The sequence below is a fragment of the Bos javanicus genome, chromosome 6 (assembly GCF_032452875.1).
Source record: "Bos javanicus breed banteng chromosome 6, ARS-OSU_banteng_1.0, whole genome shotgun sequence".
Lineage (NCBI taxonomy): Eukaryota > Metazoa > Chordata > Mammalia > Artiodactyla > Bovidae > Bos > Bos javanicus.
In genome coordinates this window covers 114,930,597-114,954,658 of record NC_083873.1, presented here as the reverse complement: position 1 = coordinate 114,954,658, position 24,062 = coordinate 114,930,597, and the positions used below count along the sequence as shown (strand labels likewise).

Genomic DNA, 24,062 nt, shown 5'->3' with positions numbered 1-24,062 from the left:
GACACACAGCTGTCAACTGCAGGACCCTCAGCCTCAAGTCCCAGCCTGGCATCACCCTCTCCGTGTGGCCTTGGGGCATCACGCCCCCTGCTGAACCTCGACTTTCCATCTATAACGTCGAGGCCCCTCTGGATTCAAGGCCTCCCTTTCCAGGAATGGGCTGCGCACAGAAGGGTTGGCAGAGCCGCCCTGGGATGGCCGCCTGGGGGACAGAGGAGCCCATGCCAGGGACCCCGGAGGCGGGCAGGACAGGCGGGCCTCTCTCCTCCAGCAGCCACGCCGGCCCGCGCACACAGAGCCTCTCATCGCAGTGGGAGGGGAAGAGAAACACTTTAATGAGACGGAGACGGCTTCGTAGGACGCCTCTGGAAGACGGATCAAGAGCAGGAGACGACGTGGCCTGCGCGTCCGGCAGGGCCGGGGCACCTAGTACTTGAGCAGCCAGCGTGGCTGGTGCTGGCCCAGCGACGTGAAGTAGGACCACCACCAGGGCTTGCTGCCGCCGGTCGTGGGCTGTCTCCGGGCCCCCAGGGGCTCCTCGTCGGGCTCCTGGGGCTCCCCTCCGAGCCCACCCCTCCGGGACCCGGGAAGGAACTTCTGGGGTCCAGTCCTCAGTGGCTGGAGAATGAAGTCCACGCGGCCGGCCCTCTTCATCCGGGCAGGGATGATGACTTTCTTGATGACCTTGGAATAGCCAGGGGCTTGAGCGATGACGATGTGGGCCCCCGGGGGCAGCAGTCTCCAGTAGTCACCATCTGGGGCTGCAGACACATGGAAGGGGAATGGCTCTCGGAGCTGGGCCCACACAGCCTTGAGACAGTGGGCACTGGGGGTCGGGGGCGTTTGCCTGCAGGACAGCAGACTCCAAGGGTGCACTCGCCTCTGTGTGGGCCTGGAACGTCCTTCCCACCGCCTCCCTCTGTCAAACTCCTATTCATCCCGCAAAGCCCTGCCTAGCCACACCTCCTCTCTGAAGCCTTCACAGTCCATCCCACCCCACCCCACCCCACCCCTGTACACACACAGTTAACAAGCCCTCCTTTCTCTGGACTGTTTCCTCCAGGAGCACACGTCACAGGGTACGGTATTTTTCAAACCAGCTGTGAAATCCCTGAGGGCACCCAGAGCCCACAAGGACACACAGCTGGTCAGTGGGATAGAAGCTCTGGGACGTGAACCCACAGGCTCTGTCTATAATGGTGGTGTTCCTTCTTGAGGAACACAGGATCCACATCGATGGTCATCAGCAGTCAAGACCTGCATGTGTCCCCACCCGCTGGGCTCAGTGCTGCAGGAGATACAGCTCAAGGTGGACACAGACCCCCGGGGCTCCCCAGCCTCACCCTCCCCCGAGGCCAGCAGTGGACGGATGGAGCAGGGTCACACTCTGAGCACTGCAGGAGCCCCAGGAATTGCTCACCAGTGGTGATGTCATGGCGGATGCCCTTGACTAAGATCCGGGCGTTCTTGACCGGCTTGCCAAACTTGTCCATCACCATGCCTTTGATGCCCCGGTGCACCTGAGGGGGCCAAGGACCGGGTGGGGATACGGTTTGTACCCGCTTGAGGGCCCGGCTACTTGTAAGGCCTCCCCAGACAGCCATTTTGCTTTTTGCATTTCTTTTCCATGGGGATGATCTTGATCCCTGTCTCCTGTACAATGTCACGAACCTCCGTCCATAGTTCCTCAGGCACTCTATCTATCAAATCTAGTCCCTTGAGAGTCCCTTGGACTTCAAGGAGATCCAACCAGTCCATTCTGAAGGAGATCAGCCCTGGGTGTTCTTTGGAAGGAATGATGCTAAAGCTGAAACTCCAGTACTTTGGCCACCTCATGCAAAGAGTTGACTCATTGGAAAAGACTCTGATGCTGGGAGGGATTGGGGGCAGGAGGAAAAGGGGACAACAGAGGATGAGATGGCTGGATGGCATCACCGACTCAATGGATGTGAGTTTAAGTGAACTCCGGGAGTTGGTGATGGACAGGGAGGCCTGGCGTGCTGCAATTCATGGGGTCGCAAAAGTCGGACACGACTGAGCGACTGAACTGAACTGAACTGAACTGAGGGCCCGGCAGCCCACCCAGGCTGTCTCCAGGGAAACCCTCGTCTGTGAGGTGAGGGTGAGCAATGAGGAGCCCACCGCCGGGGTCCTCCCCCAGCAACAATCAACCCCATTCAGGGTTTCCAAATGGCCCACAGTGCCAGCTCAGGGGGTCAGGCCGACAACATCTCCTGAGCCCTGAGCGGCACCTGTGACCCCTTGTGCCCACCTGTGAACACATCTGAGCCCCCTGCCTGGGTAACTAGGGCCAGTGGGGCCAGGGTCCCGAAGGCAGTGGGGAGGCAGCAGGAGGACACAGGCCTGAGGGTTGGGACCCTGGTGTCAGTCCCAGCCGTGCACCAACCGGCTCTCTGACCTCAGGCAAGCCACCTGGGCATCTCGGCCCCTCTTCCCATCTGTAACAGAGGGTCGCTGTGCCTGCCTCAGGGAATAAGAATCAGTACAGCCGAGCTGGAGGCAGGGCGGCCCCACCCTCTCCGTGGGCTGGTCCTAAGCACGGGCGGTGTCCGAGCAGATGCCCCACAGCTCACGCACACGTCACCATCAGGCCAGGAAGCCTTACACTTGGCAAAGAAAGCACCTCCCAGAGCCTCTGCACAGTTCTCCTAAAATGACGTGCAAGGCACAAGCTGAGCACCCTAGCTCCATCGGCAGGAAACAACCAGAGGTCGATCCTCCTCACGTCAGAGGAGGCCGGGACTCCGGGTGGGAATGGCAACTCAGCTTGGGGGCTGCTCTGTCCCTGAAGGCTGCCCCTCCCTCCTCCAGGGCCGCCCAGGACTGCCAGCCTCCACCCCGCCCTTCCTCTGCTCACAAGGCCTGACCTATCCCTCTCCCCTTTCCAGACACAGCTCACACTCCTTTTCCTCCAGGAAGCCCTCCCTGATGACTGGTCACACCAGGGGCCTCCTTGGGGAACCCACAGTCCTGGTTCCCTTCTTCCAGCTCTGACCTCAGTGCGATGTCACCGTCTGCCTTTTCCCTGCCCCCTAACCCAAGAGCAGAGGCCAGACACACAGAAGGACCTCCAGCGAGCGCTTGGTCCATCCCTGCTCTCAGGCGGACGGTCATCATCCTGCAGAAGCAGGCACGTGGAGCCCTCAGGCAGAGGAGGAGAGATGCCCCCCGCCGCCACCTCAACCAGAGGGAGGTGGACGCCACCCCCCCAGGCCTGGTCAGGATCACTTAGGGAAAGGCCTCAGTGGACATGACAGACAGATCCTTATCAGGAGGCCCGGGCAGCTGTCCTGGGGACCGTCCTGGGGGGCAGCCAGGCTCGGCCACAGGCTGCCCGGCCGATTGCAGTATTAAATCTTTATGCCCCGAGCCTTCACATGCAATATCCACAGAGCGATCCCAGCCCCGTTTAAGGCTCCTTAAAAGTCATTTCCACCAGACGGCCGTAAAGCGTGACGCGCGAGGAGGCCTGGCCATGAGCCATTATTGATGCTGCCCGGCCCCGAGCAGCAAGGTGGCTGGCACAGCCTCCAAGAAGGACCCCACGCTGACAATGTCCAGTTGTCATCCGGGGCCTTGCTCCTTCCCCACTGCTGCAGCTGCTGGCCCAGAGGCTCTGCTCGCTCCCCACCGGGAGGAAGTTCCTGATCTTTCTAGAAGGGAGGGGCTTCGACAGTGGAACTGGGGCTTGGGGCAGGCAGATCTGAGTTCGAGAGGCCGATGACATCGGACCAGCGCAGTCACTCTCTGACCCTCTCTGTCTCCTCCTCTGGCTATATCAGAGCCCCCGTGATCCTGGATGGAGCCCAGGGTCCCCCGACTGGCACGACCCTTTCCCAGCACCCTCATTCTTCCAACTGAAAAACGCGGCAGCCCTGTCTCCCAGCCAGGCCTGGTGGCAGGATTCGAGGCCGTGTGGCTGGGGCTGGGGGCAGGGGGCACCAACTGTAAAGTTCTGCACGCTCACAGCCCCTTGCTGTCTCCCTCGGGCAATCCTGCTCCTCTCTTCGGACCTGCTCCTCACTGGCAGCAACATGCGATTTTTATGATTCTTAAAGATGCTCGGGAAAAAGGAAAAAGCAGAGGCTTCTCACAAAACCCCCGTTATCATGCTCCGTTTTGAGTTTCCGTGTCCCTCACATGAGCATTACCCTATTCAGAACAGCATCCCTTGGGAGGGGTGGGGGGCACGCTGCGGAGCCTGAGGGCTGGGGCAGGGCTGGAAGGGGTGGCGGGACCTCAGCACTGGGTCCCCACATGGTCACTGGACCACCGGGAGTCTCGGTTCTCTGGGTCCGGTGAGGGGTGACTTTAGACACGCTCTCTGAGGCCCCCCGCTCACGGTACGCTTATTTCTGGAGGCTCTTAGCCCACGATGAGGAGGTCACCCCTCAATCCTGTTGCCCTACTCCCACCCCAGCAGCCCGTGTCCTCCCCTCCGAGCCTAAGGGGAGGACAGGCCCTGCCTGATGACCCCGCACCCTGCTGCCAGCCATGCCCTGCAGGCGTGCTCCCAGCCAGGACTCACCTCTTCCCAGGGCCATGCCCCTCATTCTGGCCACGGGACCCTCAGTGGTCTAAACACCCCCACGCCACCCCCTCTGCCAGAGGGTCCCTGTCCTGTGGCATGACCTCCCCTACTTCCACTTCAAGATACATCCCGGGTGCCTCCTTCCTCCAAGAAGACACCTGGCCTCCAAGGCTGGGTCAGGGGCTGCCCTGGGCTGCACTGCCCCCTGCACTCCCCTCACAGAGACCCCTGCTGCACTGGGGACCCTGATGTGTGCCCCCCTGGCATCCCCAGCCACCCCGAGGCTGGGCCTAGGGGAGGAGAGACGTCTGGTGAGCCTTCACTCATGAACACAGATGGTTAACGAAGAAGCAAGTGCAGAATGACTACGTGACCGCGTGGACGCCGAGCCCCGCCGTCCGGTGTCCCGGTCCGGGGGTCGCCCGCCGCGGGGCCCGGGTCTGGGCGCCCCTCCGCATGCCAGGTCCCGGGCGGGGTCGGGCACAGCACGCAGAGCTCACCATCTCCATGAAGCTTAGCAGCGGCTCCTTGTTGTGCTGCCAGATCGTGTAGAGTGCCTCCTCCGGGGGGAACTTCATGCAGCCCAGCTCCACCGTGATCTCAAAGCAGTTGCTGTGCAGGTAGTTGAAGTCGGACATGCCTGCAGCACGGTGGGGGTGGGGGCAGCTGAGCGAGCGGCCCTCAACACCAGCCCCCGCGGGCCCGGGCTGGAGAGCTGGGAGAGGCCAGTCCTATCCCGGCCTCCCAGCCAGACAGATGGAGGCAGACGGCTCCCACCCAAGGTCCCAGGGGAGGGGGAACTGGGCTGGGGAACAAGTGGTCTGGCGCCCCTGTCCACAGACTCCCCTACCATCTGTGCGGCCTTCGGGGGAGCAGGAGCAAGTCCGCCTCCAGCAGAGAAGCTGGGCTCACGCTGGGCCCACAGGTGCCCCTGCCCCAGCGCGGTCACCCATAACAGTGTCCATTTACAGGACAGTCCTGAGACCGATTCAGAGAGGAAGGTCCTACAAACTCCATCTCTGGGGGAGCCCAGCTCAGGGGGGCTGACACCCGGCCTGGGAGGCCACAGAGCCTTTGGAGCAGGTCGGGCTGACCACCGCCCCCTGAGCCTGCCCTCCACCCCAACTGCTTGGGAGGTCTTGTCCAGCAGAAGCTTCTAGGTGGCTCTGGGGCCTGGACCTTCAGAGCTTCAGGGCCTCCTCCAAGCCCTGGCAGCCAGCAGCCACCCCTCATGAGTTACCGTTCAAGTCCGCAGTGAGGCCACACCCTCCACACACAGATGGCCCCTTTGTCCCTGGCCATGGCCCCTAACCCTCCTGAACTCATGCCCGGTGGGTGGGGAGCCCGGCTCACCTCTCCCAGGCTCAGCACCCCAGTGGGCTCTTTACAGACCCCACTGAAGGGTCATGATTGAGACTCGAAGCCCTCCCCCCGAGGGTCAGGGGACCCATGTGTCTGGGTCCTGGTGAGACAGAAGCTGCACTGCCCCCTCCGGGGAAAGACCACATGTGCCACCGTGGGCAGCAGGGGCGCTGAGCAGAGGAGAACACGTCTCTGGAACAGGAGCTGAGGGGCTGCCCTGTCCACCTCCCAGGAGAAGTCGGGGGACAGGCAGGGTGAGTCTCAGCTCTGCCACAGGCTCAGGCCCTCGAGCTGGCCCTTTCCTTATCTGAGTCCAATTTCCTTATCTGTCAAGGGACATGAATATTCAGCGTCATGCCAGCGTGGAGGGGTGGCCAGCAGCGCGTGGAGGCCTGTGGGCTCAGCCTCGGGGCCCCAGTGACACAGGGAGTCACCTGCTCCCGCATTTCAGAGAAATAATGAATATAGTTTTAGTGTAAGAACATCCCACATGTTTGGAGTTAGTATTTATATAGTACTCAACACCCTTCCTCACTTCTCTAAAACTCCGGCTTCACTGACAATCCTGTACTCCATCAGGCAACCCTACAAAACCCCCAAAAGGCGAACTGGTCATGGGTGGGATCATGAGATGGTAAGTGACCATTAAATAAACCGCAGAAAAGGCAACAGGAAGTCTAGCCCTTCCCGGATATAGGAACTTTCCCTCCCTCCAGCCCCAGTTCAGCTCGGACCCCGAGCCTAGCCCTTCCCCTGCCCAGCTGCGCCCTCGCCCAGCCGCGGCCGGGCTTCGGGCCCCGCCCCGCCCCAGGACCCGCCCGGACTCTGGCCCGCCCGGTCCCCGCCCCCACCCCAGACCGCGCCCCGCCCCCAGCCCACCCTGTTCCCAACCAAAGCCCCGCCCCAAGCCCAGCCTCCAAGCAAGGCCCCGCCCCCACCCCGGGCTCCAGCCCGCCCCCGGCCCCGCCCCCCAACACCCCCTCTACCGGCCCGCGCACCTCCGGTGAAGCTGTACCAGTCAGCCCCATTGATGATGCTGCCCCTCTTCAGGAAGTTGCCCCCACACCTGTTCTCCGACCTGTCCATCATCATAGGGTGCACGTCGGCGTAGGCTCGGGCCAGCAACTTGAACATCTGGAAGGGAGACGGAGAGGTCCCCACGAGGGCTGTGGTGGGCGCCCTGCTGGACGCCCTCTGAGCTGGGGGCAGAGGGTGAGGCGGGAGGTGCCTCGTGGGCGGGGCTGCCTCAGGGAACGCCTGCAGCTCAGGTGGGAGGGGGGCAGTGTCTTTATAGCGGGCCCAGCATGTGCAGAGGAACGGAGGTGGATACACGGGCACGTCAGGGAGCCCTGCACACCTGGCTAGGTGGTGTGGGCTTCCCCTCGAGAAGGGGGCGTTCCGGAGGTAGGTCGGCATGAAGCATTTCTTGCTATTGAGCAGAGGGCAGGCCTTGGGGGGAAACAGGTGGGGGGGGATGGGGGCTGGGATGGTCCCATTTTTACTGCCTTCATCTCTCACGTGAACGTCTATGGTATTCACCACTTTATGTGCCCAGGAACACCAGCCGCTGCAGGAGCCAACCCGCCTGCTGCCATAACCTGTCCCCAGTTTCCACTGCGTCTGGTGGTCCCACACAGGACGCAGCTCAGGGTCTGCCACCCCCTGGGAGGGGGGGAGCCTGGGGGCAGGGCCTGGAGGGTGGCCCCAATTCCTAGGTGGTGCAGAGCCCCTCCCCCACTGGCCTCCCCCAGCCCAGAGCTCCCCTCATGACACCCCTCACCCCTGCAGGCCCCAGGTCCTCCTCCCAGACTGGACTCAGCCACCTGTGTGTCCCAGGACCGGACACAGGTCTGACCCAGAGTGGAGGCTCCAAGCAAGGTCCAGATGGATGAGGGGTGCGCCTGCCCTGGGCCTGTTCAGGGGCCCCGGGCCCCGGGAGAGGGTGTCCCTGCATGAGGGCCCTTCTTTAAGAAAAGGGGAGGTGGACAGGTGGGGCCAGCAATGAGCGGCTGCTCCAGGCCAGAGTGAGGTCTCTCCTGACGACTCAGACCCAGGGCCTGTGGTTTGGAGAAGGATGCGTCCAGTTTCTCAGGGTAAGGCTGCAGTTTCAACTTGGTCCCACAGACACAGCCCAAGTCCCCACATACAAACCCATGGGTGTCCTGCAGTCACCAAGGTCAGCAGTCAAGGACCGCTATCCTGCCAGCAGCCGCAGCCACCTGTGGTCAGCATCAGCCCTTTCAGGCAGGCATCCAGGTGCTGACGGGGTTATTTCTGGAACTCTGCCTGGGTCCCCACCTCTCTGGTACCCACCACCCATCTGAAGAGTGGGACCTAGGCTGGTTAGGCCCAGAAGGTTAGGCTAGCCCCTCTCCAAGGTGTGCCCCCCCCAAATCCTCTCTCCTGGTCTCTCTCCATCCTGCCCTGGGGCCGCCTCCTGTCACCTGTCAATCAGCCCCTCAGGAGAGCAGGGAAAGTCTCCACCACCCCAGGGTGCTCGAGCCCCAGGCTGGCTGGGATCAGGCCTGCCCTGGGGGCGGGAGGTCTGCCCAGGTGCCGGGTGTGGGTGGGTGGGGAAGACACAGGGATCATGACCACTCCCAGAGAAACAAGGTGGGGTGTGGTGGGCTGCTAGGAGGCGCAGACGTGGACTGGCTGCAGCCCAGGAGCACGGGCCAGGGTCAGAGAGAAGGGCCAGCCGGCCAGGGGCCTGCATAAACTAGCTCCTTCCCACTGGGGGCTGGGCCGGGCCAGGGAGGGCCTGGACGGCAGGACGGAGCTGGAGCCGAGCTGGGAGCAGGATTTTGGCAGAAGGGGCAGGTGTGTAGGGGGACAGAGGGGCGAGGCAGGCAGCCCTGGCTGGCCTAGGAGCCTTGAATGCTGCCCTGAGGCACTGTGGCACCATGGAAGTCTGGGGGTGTGGCTTGGACACCCTGCTCAGGCCCTCCTCCTGCTGCCCCACTCCCCAAGCCTCTCCTGGGACCCTGGTTTCCACAGAGACCACCGCTGGCTGCAGGTCTGAAGGATGATCGATCGGTGATTGATGGCTGGTGGGGAAGGCACTCGGTGTTTTGACTCTGTGGGGACTCGTTGAGGTGAACTTCCCCCCTCGAGGCATCTTCACGCATCTGCCCCTGAGAGCCAGAGAGTCTGAGCCTGGTGCCCAGGGGCTTCACCCAGATGCTGACTTTGCCCTCTGACGGCACAGCCACAGCGGGCACAGGCCATGCACAGGGGAGACACCCAGCCACTCCAGAAGCACTTGCAGAGCCCCAAGCATAGAAGCCAGCACCTCTCTGGGTCCCAGGCATGTGCTGGTTGTAGGAGTCAGTGAGTGAGTGAGTGACTGAGAAAGGGAGTGAATGAGGGAGGGAGGGAATGAATGAACGAGTGAATAAATGGGTGAGTGGGTGAATTAATGAGTGAATGAGTGATGAATGAGTGAGGAATGAATGACTGAGCGATGGATGAGTGAGTGAATGAACGAGTGAGCAAATAAGTGAGTGAGTGAATTAGTGAGTGGATGAATGGGTATGTGATGAGTGAGTGAATAAAGGACTGAGTGACTGAATGAATGACTAAGTGCGGGAATCAGTGAGGGAGGGAGGAAATGAATGAGTGGATTGTTGATAAATGAGTGAATGGGTGAATTAATGAATGAGTGAATGGCTGAGCGAGTGGGTGACTGGGTGGGTGGCTGAGTGACTGGGTGGGTGGCTGAGTGGGGATGTGCTGAGTGAGGGAGGCAGTGGGCACCAGAACGAACGAGGGCAGGGCCAGTCAGCAGGGACACACAGGTGACGTCCGGATGGTGCAGCTCCCAGCGCTGCAGGGGGCGGGCTCAGCCCGTGCCCGCTGGGCCCCCCAGCTCCCACTGCCCACAGCCCTGAGCCTCACTCCTGGGAGCCTGGGGGAGTCCCCAACTGATCCTCCGGCTCCACGGGGGGGCTGGCCCTGGAGGACGCCCTTCTCAAAGTCCACCCTCAGGCTGCGGTCCACACACACACAGACACGCACACACCCCACCCCCGCTCGTCCCCGGCCTCCCGGGCAGCTCCCTGCCCTGGCCGAGGCCGCACCTCCTCATCCTTGCTCGAGTCTGACTCCGTCTCCCCCGTAGACGAGGGCCCGCAGCTCAGGTCCCTGTCCTCGTCACGGCGGTAGGGGGAGACCTGCCGTGGGGAGGTGAGGAGGGGGGGCTGGGTGAGGCAGGGGGACCCCTGAGGGACCACAGAACAAGACGGGGGCCGGCCCAGGCACTTGTCCATCCGGGACCCGCCCCACGCTCTCTGCCCTGCCCCCAGTACCAGGGGAAGGCCTGAGAAGGCGGCAGAGGCCAGGCCCGGCCCTCCGCCCGAGTCTGGGCCTCCAGGGGGCCCGCTTAGTGCCCAGGCCTTAGTGACCCGGTCAGACCCTCCAGAGCCTCCCCGTGCTGGTCAGGGGAAGTCCTGCAAGCTGCGGCCTCCTGCGAGGGTGGGAAACTCCTGCTCCTGGCGGGGCACAAACGGCCCTGGGGGATGGGGGCCATCAGGGCAGTTTGCGCAGCTCAACTCCAGGGGGTGACCCAGCAAAGCTCACCCCCACTCCCTGGCCTTGGTCTCCTTAGCTCCCATGCCCTTCCAGAAGGCCAGCTCTGGTGTCCATCAGGGCAGGGGTGCCCCCGGAGAAGGGAAGAATGCAGCCAGAGAAGGGTCCGGCCAGCATCCCGGGTCTTATCCCCTGCTGCTCTGACCAGTGGGGAAAACGGGCCTCCTCTGGGCCCAGGTGACCAGAACTCCTAGTTGGACCCCACTGCTTCCCAGGGCACCTGAGAAGTGAAAGAAGTCGCTCAGTCGTGTCCGACTCTCTGCCACCCTGTGGGCTGTCCATGGGATTCTCCAGGCCACAATACTGGAGTGGGGAGCCGTTCCCTTCTCCAGGGGATCTTCCCAACCCAGGGACCGAACCCGGGGCCTCCCGCATTGCAGGCAGATTCTTTACCAGCTGAGCCACCAGGGAAGCCCAAGAAGATGGAGGAGTGGGTACCCTTTCCCTTCTCCAGTAATTCTCTGGGATTCTCCAGGCCAGAATACTGGAGTGGGGAGCCTTTCCCTTCTCCAGGGGATCTTCCCAACCCAGGGATGGAACCCAGGTCTCCCACATTGCAGGCAAATTCTTTACCAGCTGAGCCATCAGGGAAGGACCTGACCTTTAGCAAGCCCGCCCTGCCCACAACGGGGGAGGCGCCAGGAGCCGCTGGGCGCCATGCGCAACGCAGCACTGCCCTCTGCTGGCACCGCCCGGGGCCGCGCCCTCCCCTGGGGTGGCCTGTGTGGGGAAGGCACTCAGCCAGGGTGCCCACCCCAGGAGCTCCCAGAGGAGACACTGATGGAAGGTGGGGTGGCCAGAGAAGGGAGGGGCGGAGCTGGCTGGAAGGCTTCCTGGAGGAGGGGGTTTGGAGCTGGGTCTGGAAGGCTCCGAATGGTTCAGAAGGCTGGAAGGCACTCGCCTCAGGACCTGAAGGACTTCAGGCCCCCCGAGGGCACCACCCACAGCAAACCCGCCCAGCCTCTCACCTTCTCGTCGGGCGTGGGAGAAAACATCTTTTCCTCCTGGGGATGCTTGGAGAAGTCGAAGGGATAGGACACCACCAGGTCGCCCCCGTGGAGGCTGGCTGAGAGCACGAAGGGAATGGTTCGCATCCACTTCATTATTGCCTTCGTCTCGGGGGCCACCTGCCCAGGGTGGGTCGGGGGGGAGGAGGAGACGGTCCTCAGGGCCAGGCGCATCCCTGCTGATCACTCAGCCCCATGCCTAAGCTTTAGGATTCCGCCCCGGCCCCACCCCACCGGGTGCCCCCAAGTGCCCATCCTGGGCCTGGAACTCTCCTCCCCCACCTCCTGTGGACGCCACCTCCTCCAGGCAGCCCTCCCACGCACTGTCACCAGGCACCTGCCAGGCTCTGGGTGCTTTCAGTAGGGGCAGGACCCCCCAAGGGTCCCGGAAAAACCGGAGCCCTCGGGTGTGGCAGCGGGCTCCTACCTTACCCCACCAGTAGTGCTGGGGGATGGCGATGTGGTCGCTGCGCGCGCCGCGGACCGAGGCCAGGCGGTAGTACTCGGACGTCAGGTCGGGGAAGTTTCGGTTCAGGTCCAGGTTTTGCGCGTTCTGCCTGCCGCTGGTCCACCCGTTGTAGCCGGCGCCCTGAACCACAGGTGGGAGGCCCAAGGCTGGGCTGAGAGTCACGGCGGGCGGGATTCTCTCTGGTTTCATGAGATGAACTCTGGAGCTCATCCGCCACCTCCCAGACCTCCGGGCTGACCCTCCAACCTCCAGGCCCCGAGCCAGCCGGCTGTGCCCTGCCTGGGGTGCCCCACGTCAAGGATGCACAGCTCACTGCCCACCCGCTGAAGGCCCTACTCGTCACCTCCTCCAAGAGGCCCTCCACTCCTGGCTCCCCCACCCACCCCCGTTTCATCCTGTCTCCACGGGGTGCCCCACGTCAAGGATGCACAGCTCACTGCCCACCCGCTGAAGGCCCTACTCATCACCTCCTCCAAGAGGCCCTCCGCTCCTGGCTCCGCCACCCACCCCCGTTTCATCCTGTCTCCACCGGGTGCCCCACGTCAAGGATGCACAGCTCACTGCCCACCCGCTGAAGGCCCTACTCGTCACCTCCTCCAAGAGGCCCTCCGCTCCTGGCTCCTCCCACCCACCCCCGTTTCATCCTGTCTCCACGGCGCACGTCACCTTTTAAGCCACCACAGCATTACCAGCGTTGGTCCCCACGCCAAGCAGGGCTTTGCCCGTATGGGTGCCCGCTGAGTCCCCATTACCCAGGACGGCAGGGGCACAGACCCTCCACAACCGCTGGTGGCTGAGCGGACGGGGCGTGTGGAAGGCAGCGGCCGCGGGGCGGCGTGGGGCCCTCACCTCTGCGGCCGCCACCTCGTAGCCGTCGGGGTTCATGGAGGGCAGCAGGTGGACGCGGGTGGTGTTGAGCAGACGCTGGATTCGGGGGCTGCCCAGCAGGTACTCGGAGCACAGGTACTGCGCCAGGTAGATGAGCATCTCGCGGCCCGCCACCTCGTTACCATGGATGTTACCGATGAGCTTCACCTCCGGCTCCACTGTGGGGGAGGGGACACAGTGACCTGGGGGTCGCCTCCGGGGTCCCGGAAACCTGAGGGCCCGCGTGGCAAGGGCAGCCTGTTGTTACGGAACCTATTCACGCTGGTTCTGGCCCAAGTGTCTCTGTGATTAACGAGGTCTCATCAAGGCCACCACTTCCGCTGAGCTCGTCGGTGATGTAGAGCCTTAAATACCAGCGTGACGGATCAATGATAACTGATTAATAATCCTAGGCACTATCGTCGGTCTGTGTGAATTTCATTCACGGCCACTCCCCGTGCTTGTGCGGTGGAGGAGAGCGGACACTGGTGCTTAGACGGGAAGACAGGGGAGTGAAAGGATGGATAGATGGAGCGATGGGTAGGTGGAAGGAAGGAAGACAGATGGAAGGATGCATGGGTGGCTGAGGGCCTGGATGGAGGGAAGGTGGGTGGTGGAAGGACCGCTAGGTGGAAAGCGGGAAGCAACAAAGGAAGAGAGAAGGACGGAAGAAAGGAAAGAAAGAAGGAATGAAGGTGGCTGGAAGGGTACACGGATGGAAGAATGGGTGGCTACACGGACGGGTGGATGCGTGCAAGAGTGGACCAGGAGCCCAGCGGTCTTCCTAACATGGACCCTGCACGAGTCGCCTCTCCTCTCTGAGCCCCGCACTGCTCACATGGAAAACGGCATCTCCCTCCTAGGCTGTGTGCAGCCCCGTCCCCCCAACAGCCCCAGCACACAGATGCCCCTGAGGCTGTCACAGCAGTCACTGCCCGTGGCCCCTCACAAAGGACACGGCCCGCCCCCGTGTTCCTCAGCTGCGCCCCCTCAACCTGAAAGCAGGAATCCCGCCTTCAGCCCAGAGCTGGAGGGGGAGCCGGGCAGGGTGGGCCCTGGAGGCAGGGGCGAGGCTCGATGACCTCCGACCCCTGATGGGAGACAGGGCTTTGGGCACGTGAAGTCCATGCTGCAGGAGCCACCCGGATGGAAACCAGGCTGAGCGCAGCTAGACCAGCAAAGGGGGCCGGAGCCGCTTGGCCAAGACGAGGGCCACGTTTGAGTACTTGGTAAGGACCAAGGCCAAATGGGATCCAGACGGATCCTGTCCGACTCGCAGGGTCTCAGGCACAGACGAGCTGAGGGGCTGGGGAGAAGGCCTGGGACCCTCTGCCCAGCTGCTCTCAGTGCCCTGGAGCCAGGCTGGTGCTCATCTTCGCCTCGCTACCCAGGAAACAGGCCATCCAGTCAGGGTGCCGAGTCTTTGTCAGAACATCGGGGTTCTGGGGCCAGACCCCCACGCCCCAGCCCCGGAGCCCAGCACCTTTTCCTTGACCTGCCCCTGACATGGCTTCAGTCATTTTTCCAGCATCTGCGCTCCAGGCCGGAAGGGCCTTCCCCGTCACGGCAGGTGAACCAGGACTGGGGCAGGGCCACACGCCGCTGAGCCCTGCAAGAGCGTGGCTGCAGGCACAGTGAGATCCAGCGCTTCCCACGTGGGGCCCCAGCTCCAAACAGGACGCAGCCTCCTAGGAGCTGAAATGGACTTGGGTTTTAAATTAACGGGAAGACGCTCTGGGAATGACACTCAAAGGAGGAGCTGTCAGGGTCCAGGACCCAGCGCCCACACACCTGCCTGGCATCCAGGTGCACCAGGGCAAGGTTGCAGAAACAACAACACAGTTAGGGTTTTCACTAGAGACGCACAAGGTCTGACGGGCCTGCGGTCACCGTGCACCCCTCACCTCAAGGCCCACGACGTCTGCAGCCCCCAGGGCCATAAGCCTCCTGGCCGCCTCCTCCCCAACTCCCAGCGTGGCTGTGACGGTGGGCGCACACGCCTGGTGGGAGGTGGCCAGCACCCCAGTGCCCCCAGCACGCCCCAAATCCCCACCCACCCCGTCCCCCAAACACGGGGGCTTTGATCAGGACCGAGTACCTGCTCGTGTACCCCAAGGCCAAGCGGGCCGGTGCCTTTTCCCAGCCCAGACCGCTCACCCCGCCTCCCCCGATGGCGGCAGTGGCTTACTCAGCTCGTGCTGGCCAGGCCGGCTCGAGAACTCGATGACCAGCAGGTCCCGGCCGTCGAAGCTGCGCCCGATGCTGTAGGTCTTGGAGATGTGGGCACAGCGGGCCGCCGTCCGCCTCAGCACGCGCACCATCTGGGCGTAGGAGTGATGGGTGAACTGAATGAAGGTGGGCGGGTGGCCCGAGGGCAGTGCCTCCTCGATGTCCAGGCCTCCTGGGGGTGGGGGGTGGGTGGACACAGGCACCAGGGGTCAGCTCGGGGCTGCCGCTGCCCTCGCCCCAACTCCCAGCCCCGCCCTGGGGAGCCCGGGATGTCGGGACCCACACGGGCCCCTCGGATGGCTCCCCAGACATGACTGCGTTTGTAAGTAAAGTTCCCTTTGTGAAACCTGACGTGGACAGCTAATCACAGCCCCCGACAGGTGTACACAGCAATGCAGCTCCTAGCGTCAATGAAGAACAGGCGTATGGGGTTTGTTTGGAAATTTTGTAACATACAGAGCAGCAGAATACAAAACAGACGCACGTGGACAGGATCCTCAAAGAAAACCGTGGTCTGGCTGCCTTCTGACTTAGGATGACTGTGTCCCCAGGCATCAGCGGTGACGGGGTAGGGAGGGGGGAGGGACGGGGGAGCAGAAGGTATGCTTTTCCCCCAAATTTGCAAAGCTTCCTCAGGAGACAGTCTGGGCTTCCAGGCATAGGTAGGCTGTCTACCACGGCCATCCCCAGACCAGCTGGCGGGCCCCTCCCACTCACAGGAGCACCCCAAGGCCAGCCCAGGGGCTCCCAGACCGCCTCCCGTGGTGTCTCTGCACGGGAAGACGCAGGTCCCAGTGGGCTGGTCTTGGAGAGCAGGGGCACTAACAGTGCACGCTTTTCCCAAGCGTCTCACTTGCCTTGTGGTTTCATTTCTGCTCAAAATGGTTTCTGAGGGAGAAGAAAGCAGACGGAACCAGCAATTTGGTGGCAGACTGGCCCAAAATAAACTCCCTCCAGCCCACTCTGCGGGCTTCCCCAGGGCCGGCGGGCCTGGTCCCACAGAGATGTCGGGTTCCTTTCCTCTGTCTCTCGGCCCCCACCCAGCCACGCTTCCTGCCTCTTCCCTGGCGGATGGCTCCCGTCTGCCTGCAAAGTGCAGCCCATGGGCCTCTGAGTCACAAAGAAGCTGCAGGTAGACGGCACCCTCATCTCCCTCCCAGATTCAGCTCCAGGATCAGCCCTGAGCTCTGCACAGCCAGTGACTGGCGGAGCGGGAAGCCAGGGCTCGCTGGGGGCCAACCCGAGGCACCCCTGGTTGCTACCTACCACCTCCTTGGTTCCCAGCTGGGAGCCGTGGACACAGCGGGCACCTGAGGGCCATCAGGCACGTGGACTGATCAACCCATCCGTCAGTGGCCGGCCTGGCTCACACCAGCCCCCACCCTGCTGCTGGTGGCCTTCCCAGAGCCTCCAGTCGGTCACCTGTGAAATGGCTGCACCCGTATTCAGAGTCACTGTGGGGTCTTAACGAGACAACACGTGTGTGACACTTGACCCCAGATCACGTGGACCTCCCTGTGAGCTTTGTGACGTCCGCACATGAGACGCCGGAAGCCACCGTCCCGCACCGACCGGTGTCACGCACACTGGCCACGGGTGGCTATTTGCATTTAGGCTCAAATTCATTACAATCAAGGAAAATCAAAACTTCAGTCCCCAGTCACCTGAGCCATGCGCCCAGCTCTCAGGAGCCACGTGTGACGCGGGGGCTGTGGTCTGGACCAGATTAGAGGGCTCTCCTCACAGGCCACCAAGGGTCCCAGGGTCACTGGGACCACCCGTCTCACTCACTCTGGAAGCCTGGCTGGGGGGCAGGGAGGCCTGCAGAGGTGCTCGTCACCCATCGCCCCACCTCACAGCCATGTGGCCCCCAGAAGCGCCTCACACACCCCCTGAGACGGGGGGCTCACTATCACTCGGGACTGCCCATTCCAGCTCCACTCATTTGTCTGCATGAGGAACCAAAGCCCATCTCCACAGCCCCTCTGGGTGGCTTCCCTGAGCCCATGGGGTTCCACGGACCCCACTCTGAGGCATCTGGCTGCCGCTCCAGTCAATATGCCACGTGTGATCTTTCAGGAGCGGCCACAGGCGATCACAGGCTTTGCCAGGCAGGCCTCAAGAGAGACAGGCTCCTCACACCAGCACCCTGCAGTTCTCTGATGGGCGAGGGGAGTGCCATCCAGGACTCAGGCCCCCACACCTCTGCCCTCCCAGCCTGGCCCCTGCACCCAGGGCCTCCGGCTTGGCCAAGGCACTGCCCTCCCAACGCATGTCCTGCTGGCCCGCCCGGTCATCCAGCTGCTCACCACAGCGGGGCCCCCCTGGAGCCCACCTCGCAGCTTCTCCAGGGGGTCGTAGCAGCCTTCCTCCGGGCCCGAGAAGTAGCGGCCACAATCGAGGAAGTAGGGCCAGGCCATGTCGATGGCATCGAAGGCGGGCTGGCAGGCCTCGCGCAGCGCCCCGCAGACGTGGCGGCAGGGTCTCCGCACGCGGCCGCCCTCGCAGCGCGGGGCCAGCACGGCGCAGCCCAGCAGGCGCAGGTCGGGGTTGCACTGGCCCTCCAGGAGGTGGTGCAGCACGCTCAGGAGGATGTACTCGGAGCTGGACTCCACGGCCTCCCGGGACCGGTGTTGCAGCAGCGTGGGGAAGGCCGTCCGGTTGTAGGTGACGTCACTGCAGGTCTGCAGCTGCAGGTCCACGCACATGGCTGAGGGCGGGGGGGGACGGTGGGGTCACCAGGGCACTCCCTCCCACGATGACCCCCAGGACGTGCTCAGACGCCTGCCTACTAAGTGCCGCTCTGCCCAAGCTGACCCCACTAAGGACCAGAGCCAACAGGGACGGGCGGCACGGAGAGGCCCGGACAAGGCCCCCGGCAGAGGGAGCCAGAGCCTTCGGGAGGACCAGCGACGGCCCCCGGGCTGACCCGTGAGAGGGCCCAGCAGCTTCCACATCCGCAGACTGGGCCCAGGAAAGCCAACCGGGCCAAGGAGTTGCCTCGTTAAGGCATATGGTTGACTTCTGTTTGGCAAAAATATTGTCCTACTTAAAAAAATAATAATAATTCTTTACCAGCTTCCCTTGTGGCTCAGCTGGTAAAGAATCTGCCTGCAATGCTGGAGACCTGGGTTCTATTTCTGGGTTGGGAAGATCCCCTGGAGAAGGGAAAAGCTACCCACTCCAGTATTCTGGCCTGGAGAATTCCACAGACTGTATAGTCCATGGGGTCGCAGAGAGTTGGACACAACTGAGCCACTTTCACTTAAAAAAAAATCCAGTGCTTCTGCTCAGAATACCCCAATGCCCAAATCTGGCAGGAGGAGCCTTGAAGAAATGCCTGCTCTGAGTGCCTCCGATACGCCAGATCCACGTCCTCTCCAGCATCACCCCCAGGAGTTCAGTGCTCCCTTCCTCACTTTAGAGACAGGAACTCGGGGCCAGGCGGGGAGGGGCTTGTCCCAGCCCCAGACTCAGCAGGTGCCAAGAACACACGGGGTGCAGAGCCAGCCAGCGCGGCACATGCGCACCTCAAGTCAGACCCCAGACCTCCTCGAGCCCGCCTGGGGGGCCGCGGAGAGGGAGGGATGGAAGAGACCCCCGCAGAAGCCCAGGGCAGAGCCAGGGGTGGGAGCCCAGCTGCACAGAGGGAAGGGCCTCCCTCTCTTGTTTTGCCTGATTTCTAGCTCTTTTAATTAGGTCTGGATTTGATCGAAGGGCCCTCTTAATCATCACCCATTGCAGAACCCCGGGTTCCTCCCCCTAAAAGGCTTTGAGAGCGTGGAGGGCCTGTGTTCACTCCCACAAAACAAAACCGGGCGGTCCGGGTACGTACCGCTGTCTGCAGCTGCAGACCCGGGGCATCCACCTGCAGAGAGAGGGGGCAACACCGTCAGGGGCGGGGACCCCTGCCCATCCCCAAATCCCGCTGCTCCTCACGGGGCCGGTCCCCCAGCCACTCCCACCCTCCCCGCCACAGCCGCCCTCTGACATCCACGTGGCCGAGACCCCCATTCCCCAGGCGGGAAGACTGAGTCTGAGGTCACACAGCTTCCCTAATAGAAGGCAGAGCACTGACTCGGAGTGCTGGCCGAAAGCCATGGTGTGAATACATCCACTGGCCGGTTCCAGCTTCGGCTGGGGGATGGAAGCGCAGGAAACAAGAAATCAGGAAGTGGGCGCTGGGCGGGGGCCGGAGAGAGACAGGCAGAGCTGGATGAGCTGGGACCAGAGGGGAAGTGTCCTAACCCCAGATCTTCATCTGGAACCCAGGCCTGGACCACGGTCTGACAAGGATGGAGGCTGCTTCTAGGGATTCACCTTACAGCCTGGGGTCACGGAAGCCTACCTGAGCATACGCGAGTCCCCCAGAGGGGGGATACGGGTGGGGGGTCCTGTTAGGCTAGCTGAGCAGCCCCCTGTACACACAGTACCCCCGACATGGACCACGGTTCCCCCACTGAGGACTGGGCAGCCACAGCCCCTGACCCCCATGGGCCAGCTCCCTAAGCTGTCATGGGAAGGAGACATTCAAGGCACCCTCTTGCCAAGGACTCCAGGCATCCCAGCCTGCTGGAACCACTCGGGCAACGTAAGGGGCAGGAGGATAATCTTCCTGAAGCATCCAGGCAACAGGGCTGCCCCTCAACACAACAGAGAGGGCTGCATCTGCCCGCCGCCACGCCCTGCACGCTGGGATGGGCTGGCAGTGGGTGAGAACTCCAGGTGCCCTGAGCCACCTGCTCTCAGCCTGGCAATTTCCAAGCACGTGCCCGGCTCCCACCACCTGACCCCATCACCCGACTCCAAGCCCTTCTGGTCTGAGCTGTTCGCAGGTTGTGCCCACTGCCCTCTGCCGCACGAGGGGGTGTGAGGACAAACCAAAACGTGGGACTAAGGGAAGGGCGGGAAACCGCCCCAGGTTCTGCTCGGTCGCTGCGCTATCTGCCCATCTGCGTTCGGAGAACAGACAAACGGATTCACTCGGAGCAGGACCCCCCCCCAGGAGCATCTGTGCCCAGCGCTCACACTCAGAATTCACACTCACCGACCCGTGAGACGCCACACCCGTCAGCTCAGGAGCCCCAGGGCTCCCCGGCCCAATGGCTCCCGCCAAGGCCCCTTCCTCCCCACACCTGTGTCCCAACGCCAAGCCTGTGCCTGCCGCGTGCCGGCCCAGAGCCGAGCGGGGCAGAGCTGAAGATGCACTCAGACTTGGTGAGCAGAGCTCCCACTGGCCCTGGTGCTTCTGCTGGCCTCAGGAAAATGCGGGCGGAGGAGGCCAGAACACAGCAGTTACCCCCATGCCAGCTCCTTCTAAGCATCAGACCCACTCAGCTGCCTGGACTTGAGTGGATTTGACAAGCGGATCCCTCCTGGTTGCAGGTGGCTCCAAGCCTCCCCAAGTCACAGATGAGAAAGCTGAAGCTCGGGAATTAAGCGCCTCTCTGGGCCTCGGTTTCCCTGTCTGTAAAATGGGGGTGAGAACAGTAGTGCGCACTGTTGCCCCCAGGTGGCGCTAGTGGTAAAGAATCCGCCCGCCAGTGCGGGAGCCGTGAGAGACGCGGGTCCCGTCCCTGGGTCGGGCAGATCCCCAGGAGGAGGAAATGGCAACCCACTCTCGCCTGGAGAATCCCATGGACAGAGGAGCCTGGCGGGCTACAGTCCAAGGTCACAAAGAGATGGACACGACTGGGCGGCTTGGCACCATTGCTGGGGGGTCCCACGAGCTGGTGCTGACACGAGGCTTGGGTCGCACAGGAAGGAGGGGGCCGGGCCCCTTGTGACCCGCCCACAAGATGGCAGTGCCCGTCGCGATGGACAGGAGGGTGGCATCTACTGACGTGGACCGATGCTTCCAGCGTGGCTACCAGGAGCAAGAGAGAGACGGCGGACTCACCTCCCGGGACGGCTGTAACGAAGACCCACAGGTTGGTGTAACAGGCCTTGATCCTCTCCCGGTTCTGAAGGCCAGACGCCCAAAACCAAGCTGCTGGCGGGCCACACCCCTCCGCAGGATCAGGGAAGAGTCCTCCTGGGCTCCCAGCAACCCGCAGCTGCGGCCACGTCACCCCAGTCCCTGCCTCCGTTACCCCGTGTTCCTTCTGGTGTGCTGTGCCCAAATCCCCACCTTCTTCCAAAGACACCAGTCACGGGATTCAGAGCCCAGCCTGAGCCAGTGCGCCTTCGTTCTAACGCAGCCAAACCGGCAAAGGTCCCGGGTCCCGATCAAGCCACAGTCAGAGGCATGGGGGAGGGTGCCTAGGACTTCAACGTATCTTTGGGGGACACAAAACAACAGGCCAGCCCCAGTGGGGGCCTTCGGGGAGCTTGGGCTGGGGTGGGGTCGAGAGGACACACCGTCCAGGGTGGTGCCCACCAGCCACGCGCGGGCACTGAGCACCTGAAATGCTGCGACTTGAAAAGGATGTGTGTTTCGGGTATAAAGTACCAACTTGCAGCTAAGCTGCTAAGTCACTACAGTCGTGTCCGACTCTGTGCGACCCCATAGACGGCAGCCCACCAGGCTCCACCATCCCTGGGATTCTCCAGGCGAGAACACTGGAGTGGGTTGCCGTGCCCTCCTCCAGGGGACCTTCTGGACCCAGGCACTGAACCCATGTCTCTTGCATCTCCTGCCTTGGTAGGCAGGTTCTTTACCACTAGCACCAACTGGGAAGCCCCAATATTGTGTATATATTGGGTTAAGTAAGATTTTCCCTTAGGTTTAATTTCACCTGTTTCTATCTCTTTCGAGTAGCTTCTGGGAAATGTTAGGCGATGTTTTGAGGGTTGGCATTAGCGTGTTGGACAGCGCTGGTCCAAAGGCTGCTCTTGAGCAGTCCACACGTGACCGTTACACCTCTTGACCACAAGGTGTCAGCGTGTCTTCAACCAAGGGAGCAAGATGCCGGGGGTCGGGTGTCTTAGATGGGAACAATAACAGAATGAGGTCAGAGAGGTCAGCCCATCTACCCAAGGACACACAGTGTCCAGGGAATTCAGGATTTGAACCCAGACCTGTCCCTCAAAGCAAGGCTGCTGCTGCTAAGTCACTTCAGTCGTCTCCGACTCTGTGGACTGCCTCAAATTCCAGGCCGCTGATAAGAAGGCAAGGGACAGGCAGGGGTGAGGGTCTAGGCCTGCTTGCTCTGAGCCCCAGGACAGTAAGACAGGAAGGACAAGGACAGTCCTGGACAAAGCAGCCCGGAGTCAAGCTGCCCGGCCATGCTCTCGTCACTGTCCGGTCTGGAAGAGGCACTGGGCTTCCACGGACCACACATGCTCATAAGGAGATCCTACTGGAAAAAGGAATTATTCTAGAAAGAGGCACTGATGCTGCACAGAGGGGAAGACAGAGACCCTCCCTGCCCAAGCCTCCAGGTGAGGAAGGGGCAGCCTGGGTCCGGAGGAGGGTCTGCACTTCTCCCTGGGAAAAGGGCAGGTCAGGGAGAGCTTCCTGGAGGAGGGGGTCTGTGCTCCCTGACAAGCCTATAATAGTGGACACTTCCTGGGGTCTTGGGGGAGGCTCCATCCGTGACACCCTCTGCATGACCTTCTGCATCCCACGTGTGCACACAAGTGTGGGCACACACCCAGACACACCCAGACACACTGCCTGGCCCCCGGCTTTTCTGTAGAAAGTGGGGGAGGAAAGAGGTGAAGGTGGGGCAGAGGTGGAGAGAAAATTCAACTTGAGCTGAGAGAAGAGGAAAGGGAGAGATGGGCTTGGCAAACTGCAGGGGCACTTTGCTCCTGGCACAACCTACTTGGCTGGTGCCAGCAAGTTCTCAGGTGTCCGCAAACCTCCGGCACTTGGGAGACTCAGAATCCAACACGCCCAGACCCCAATGTGGGAGGGAACCCCCCCACCCCCCACTTCAGCAGTCCGGGTCACAGGTGTCTGCTGCTAAGGACCCTGAGGGCGGCGGACCAGACACACCCTCACCTTTCACTGCGAAGGGAAACTGAGGCCCACCCAGAAGGCAAAGTGTGGGGAGGACCACAGCCCGGGCCCCAGCTGGCCCCCATCCTCAGGTGCCTCCCATCACCCTCCCAGGCGCGAAGTCCCTGGACGCTCCCTGAGTGCCGCCATCCCCTGCCCCCAGAATCCTCCAGGAGCACCCCCTTTCCCTGGCACGGACCGCACCCCCTCCCTGGCCCTCTGCACCCACTTCCGGAGATGCTGTTGTCCACATCACGGAGTTGGGAGGGAGGGCTCAAGAGTCTGCAACAGGGTCCAGAGGCCGCCCCCTTCCTGGAAGGACTAGGGACCTCGAATGCCCTCTCTTCCTGCAAAATCCTGGCACCTGCTCCCTAGGACCCCACCTGCAGGGCACCGCCCCCCACCCCACCCCCGCTGGCCGTGCCCAGACCAAGAGGAAGCCCCTGCTGGAGCCCGCGGTGCTGAGAGCTGGGCACCTCTAACCTGCCTGTGCACTCCACGCCGGGGTCCCAGCCTGGATGCGCTCAGCGAGTCAGGCCCCGCCTCTGGTGCAGACCCCCAGGTCCAGGGTTCACAGGGTGCCCATTTGGGGGACGTTCTCTGGAGCCCCGGGTCACGCGGGGGAAAGTTGGCGGTTCCGGGGTTGCCGAGTTCCACCCCCGGGGCCGGGCGGTCCCGCCTTACCCTCGGGGTCCCAGGCGGGCTCGCACCCGGGCCGGGCGGCGGCGAGGACCAGCATGGTGAGGAGCAGCGGCGGCGGGGGCCGCATGGTGGGCGGCGAGCAGGGCGGCCGGGCGAGTGATGTGGCACTCGGGCCGGGGCGCAGCGCCGCTCGGCTCCCGCCCCCCGCGGGCGGGGAGTCGGGTTACAGCGGCCGCGCCAGGAACCGCGCCGAGCCGTGAGCGCGCCCGCTTCCGGAGGCCGCCGCTCCGCCCCCAGGGGTTAGAGCCCCCCTTGGGGCTGGGTGCCGCCTCCCACCTGACTTCCGGGTCCCCCGCTGATGCTGCCTACTAGCCCCGATTCCTGGACCGAGGGGGAGCCGGG

General features: G+C 62.8%; 1 protein-coding gene across 2 annotated transcripts; it reads right to left on the bottom strand.

Annotated features, from left to right (window-relative positions):
* Window positions 1–311: 311 nt before the first annotated feature.
* CPZ (carboxypeptidase Z) lies at window positions 312–23,838 on the bottom strand. Of its 2 annotated transcripts, XM_061420950.1 has the most exons (11): window positions 23,703–23,838; window positions 18,909–18,941; window positions 17,409–17,783; window positions 15,033–15,245; window positions 12,827–13,023; window positions 11,936–12,097; window positions 11,470–11,628; window positions 6,913–7,048; window positions 5,053–5,192; window positions 1,421–1,520; window positions 312–761 (listed from the first exon to the last, which is right to left on the bottom strand). In XM_061420950.1, exons 1-11 carry the CDS (start codon window positions 23,785–23,787, stop codon window positions 427–429), a joined length of 1,935 nt encoding a protein of 644 aa, XP_061276934.1. In that variant the 5' UTR covers window positions 23,788–23,838; the 3' UTR covers window positions 312–426. The 2 variants fall into 2 exon arrangements, with proteins under 2 accessions (XP_061276934.1, XP_061276935.1); XM_061420951.1 differs by lacking the exon at window positions 18,909–18,941.
* Between the last annotated feature and the right edge of the window lie 224 nt (window positions 23,839–24,062).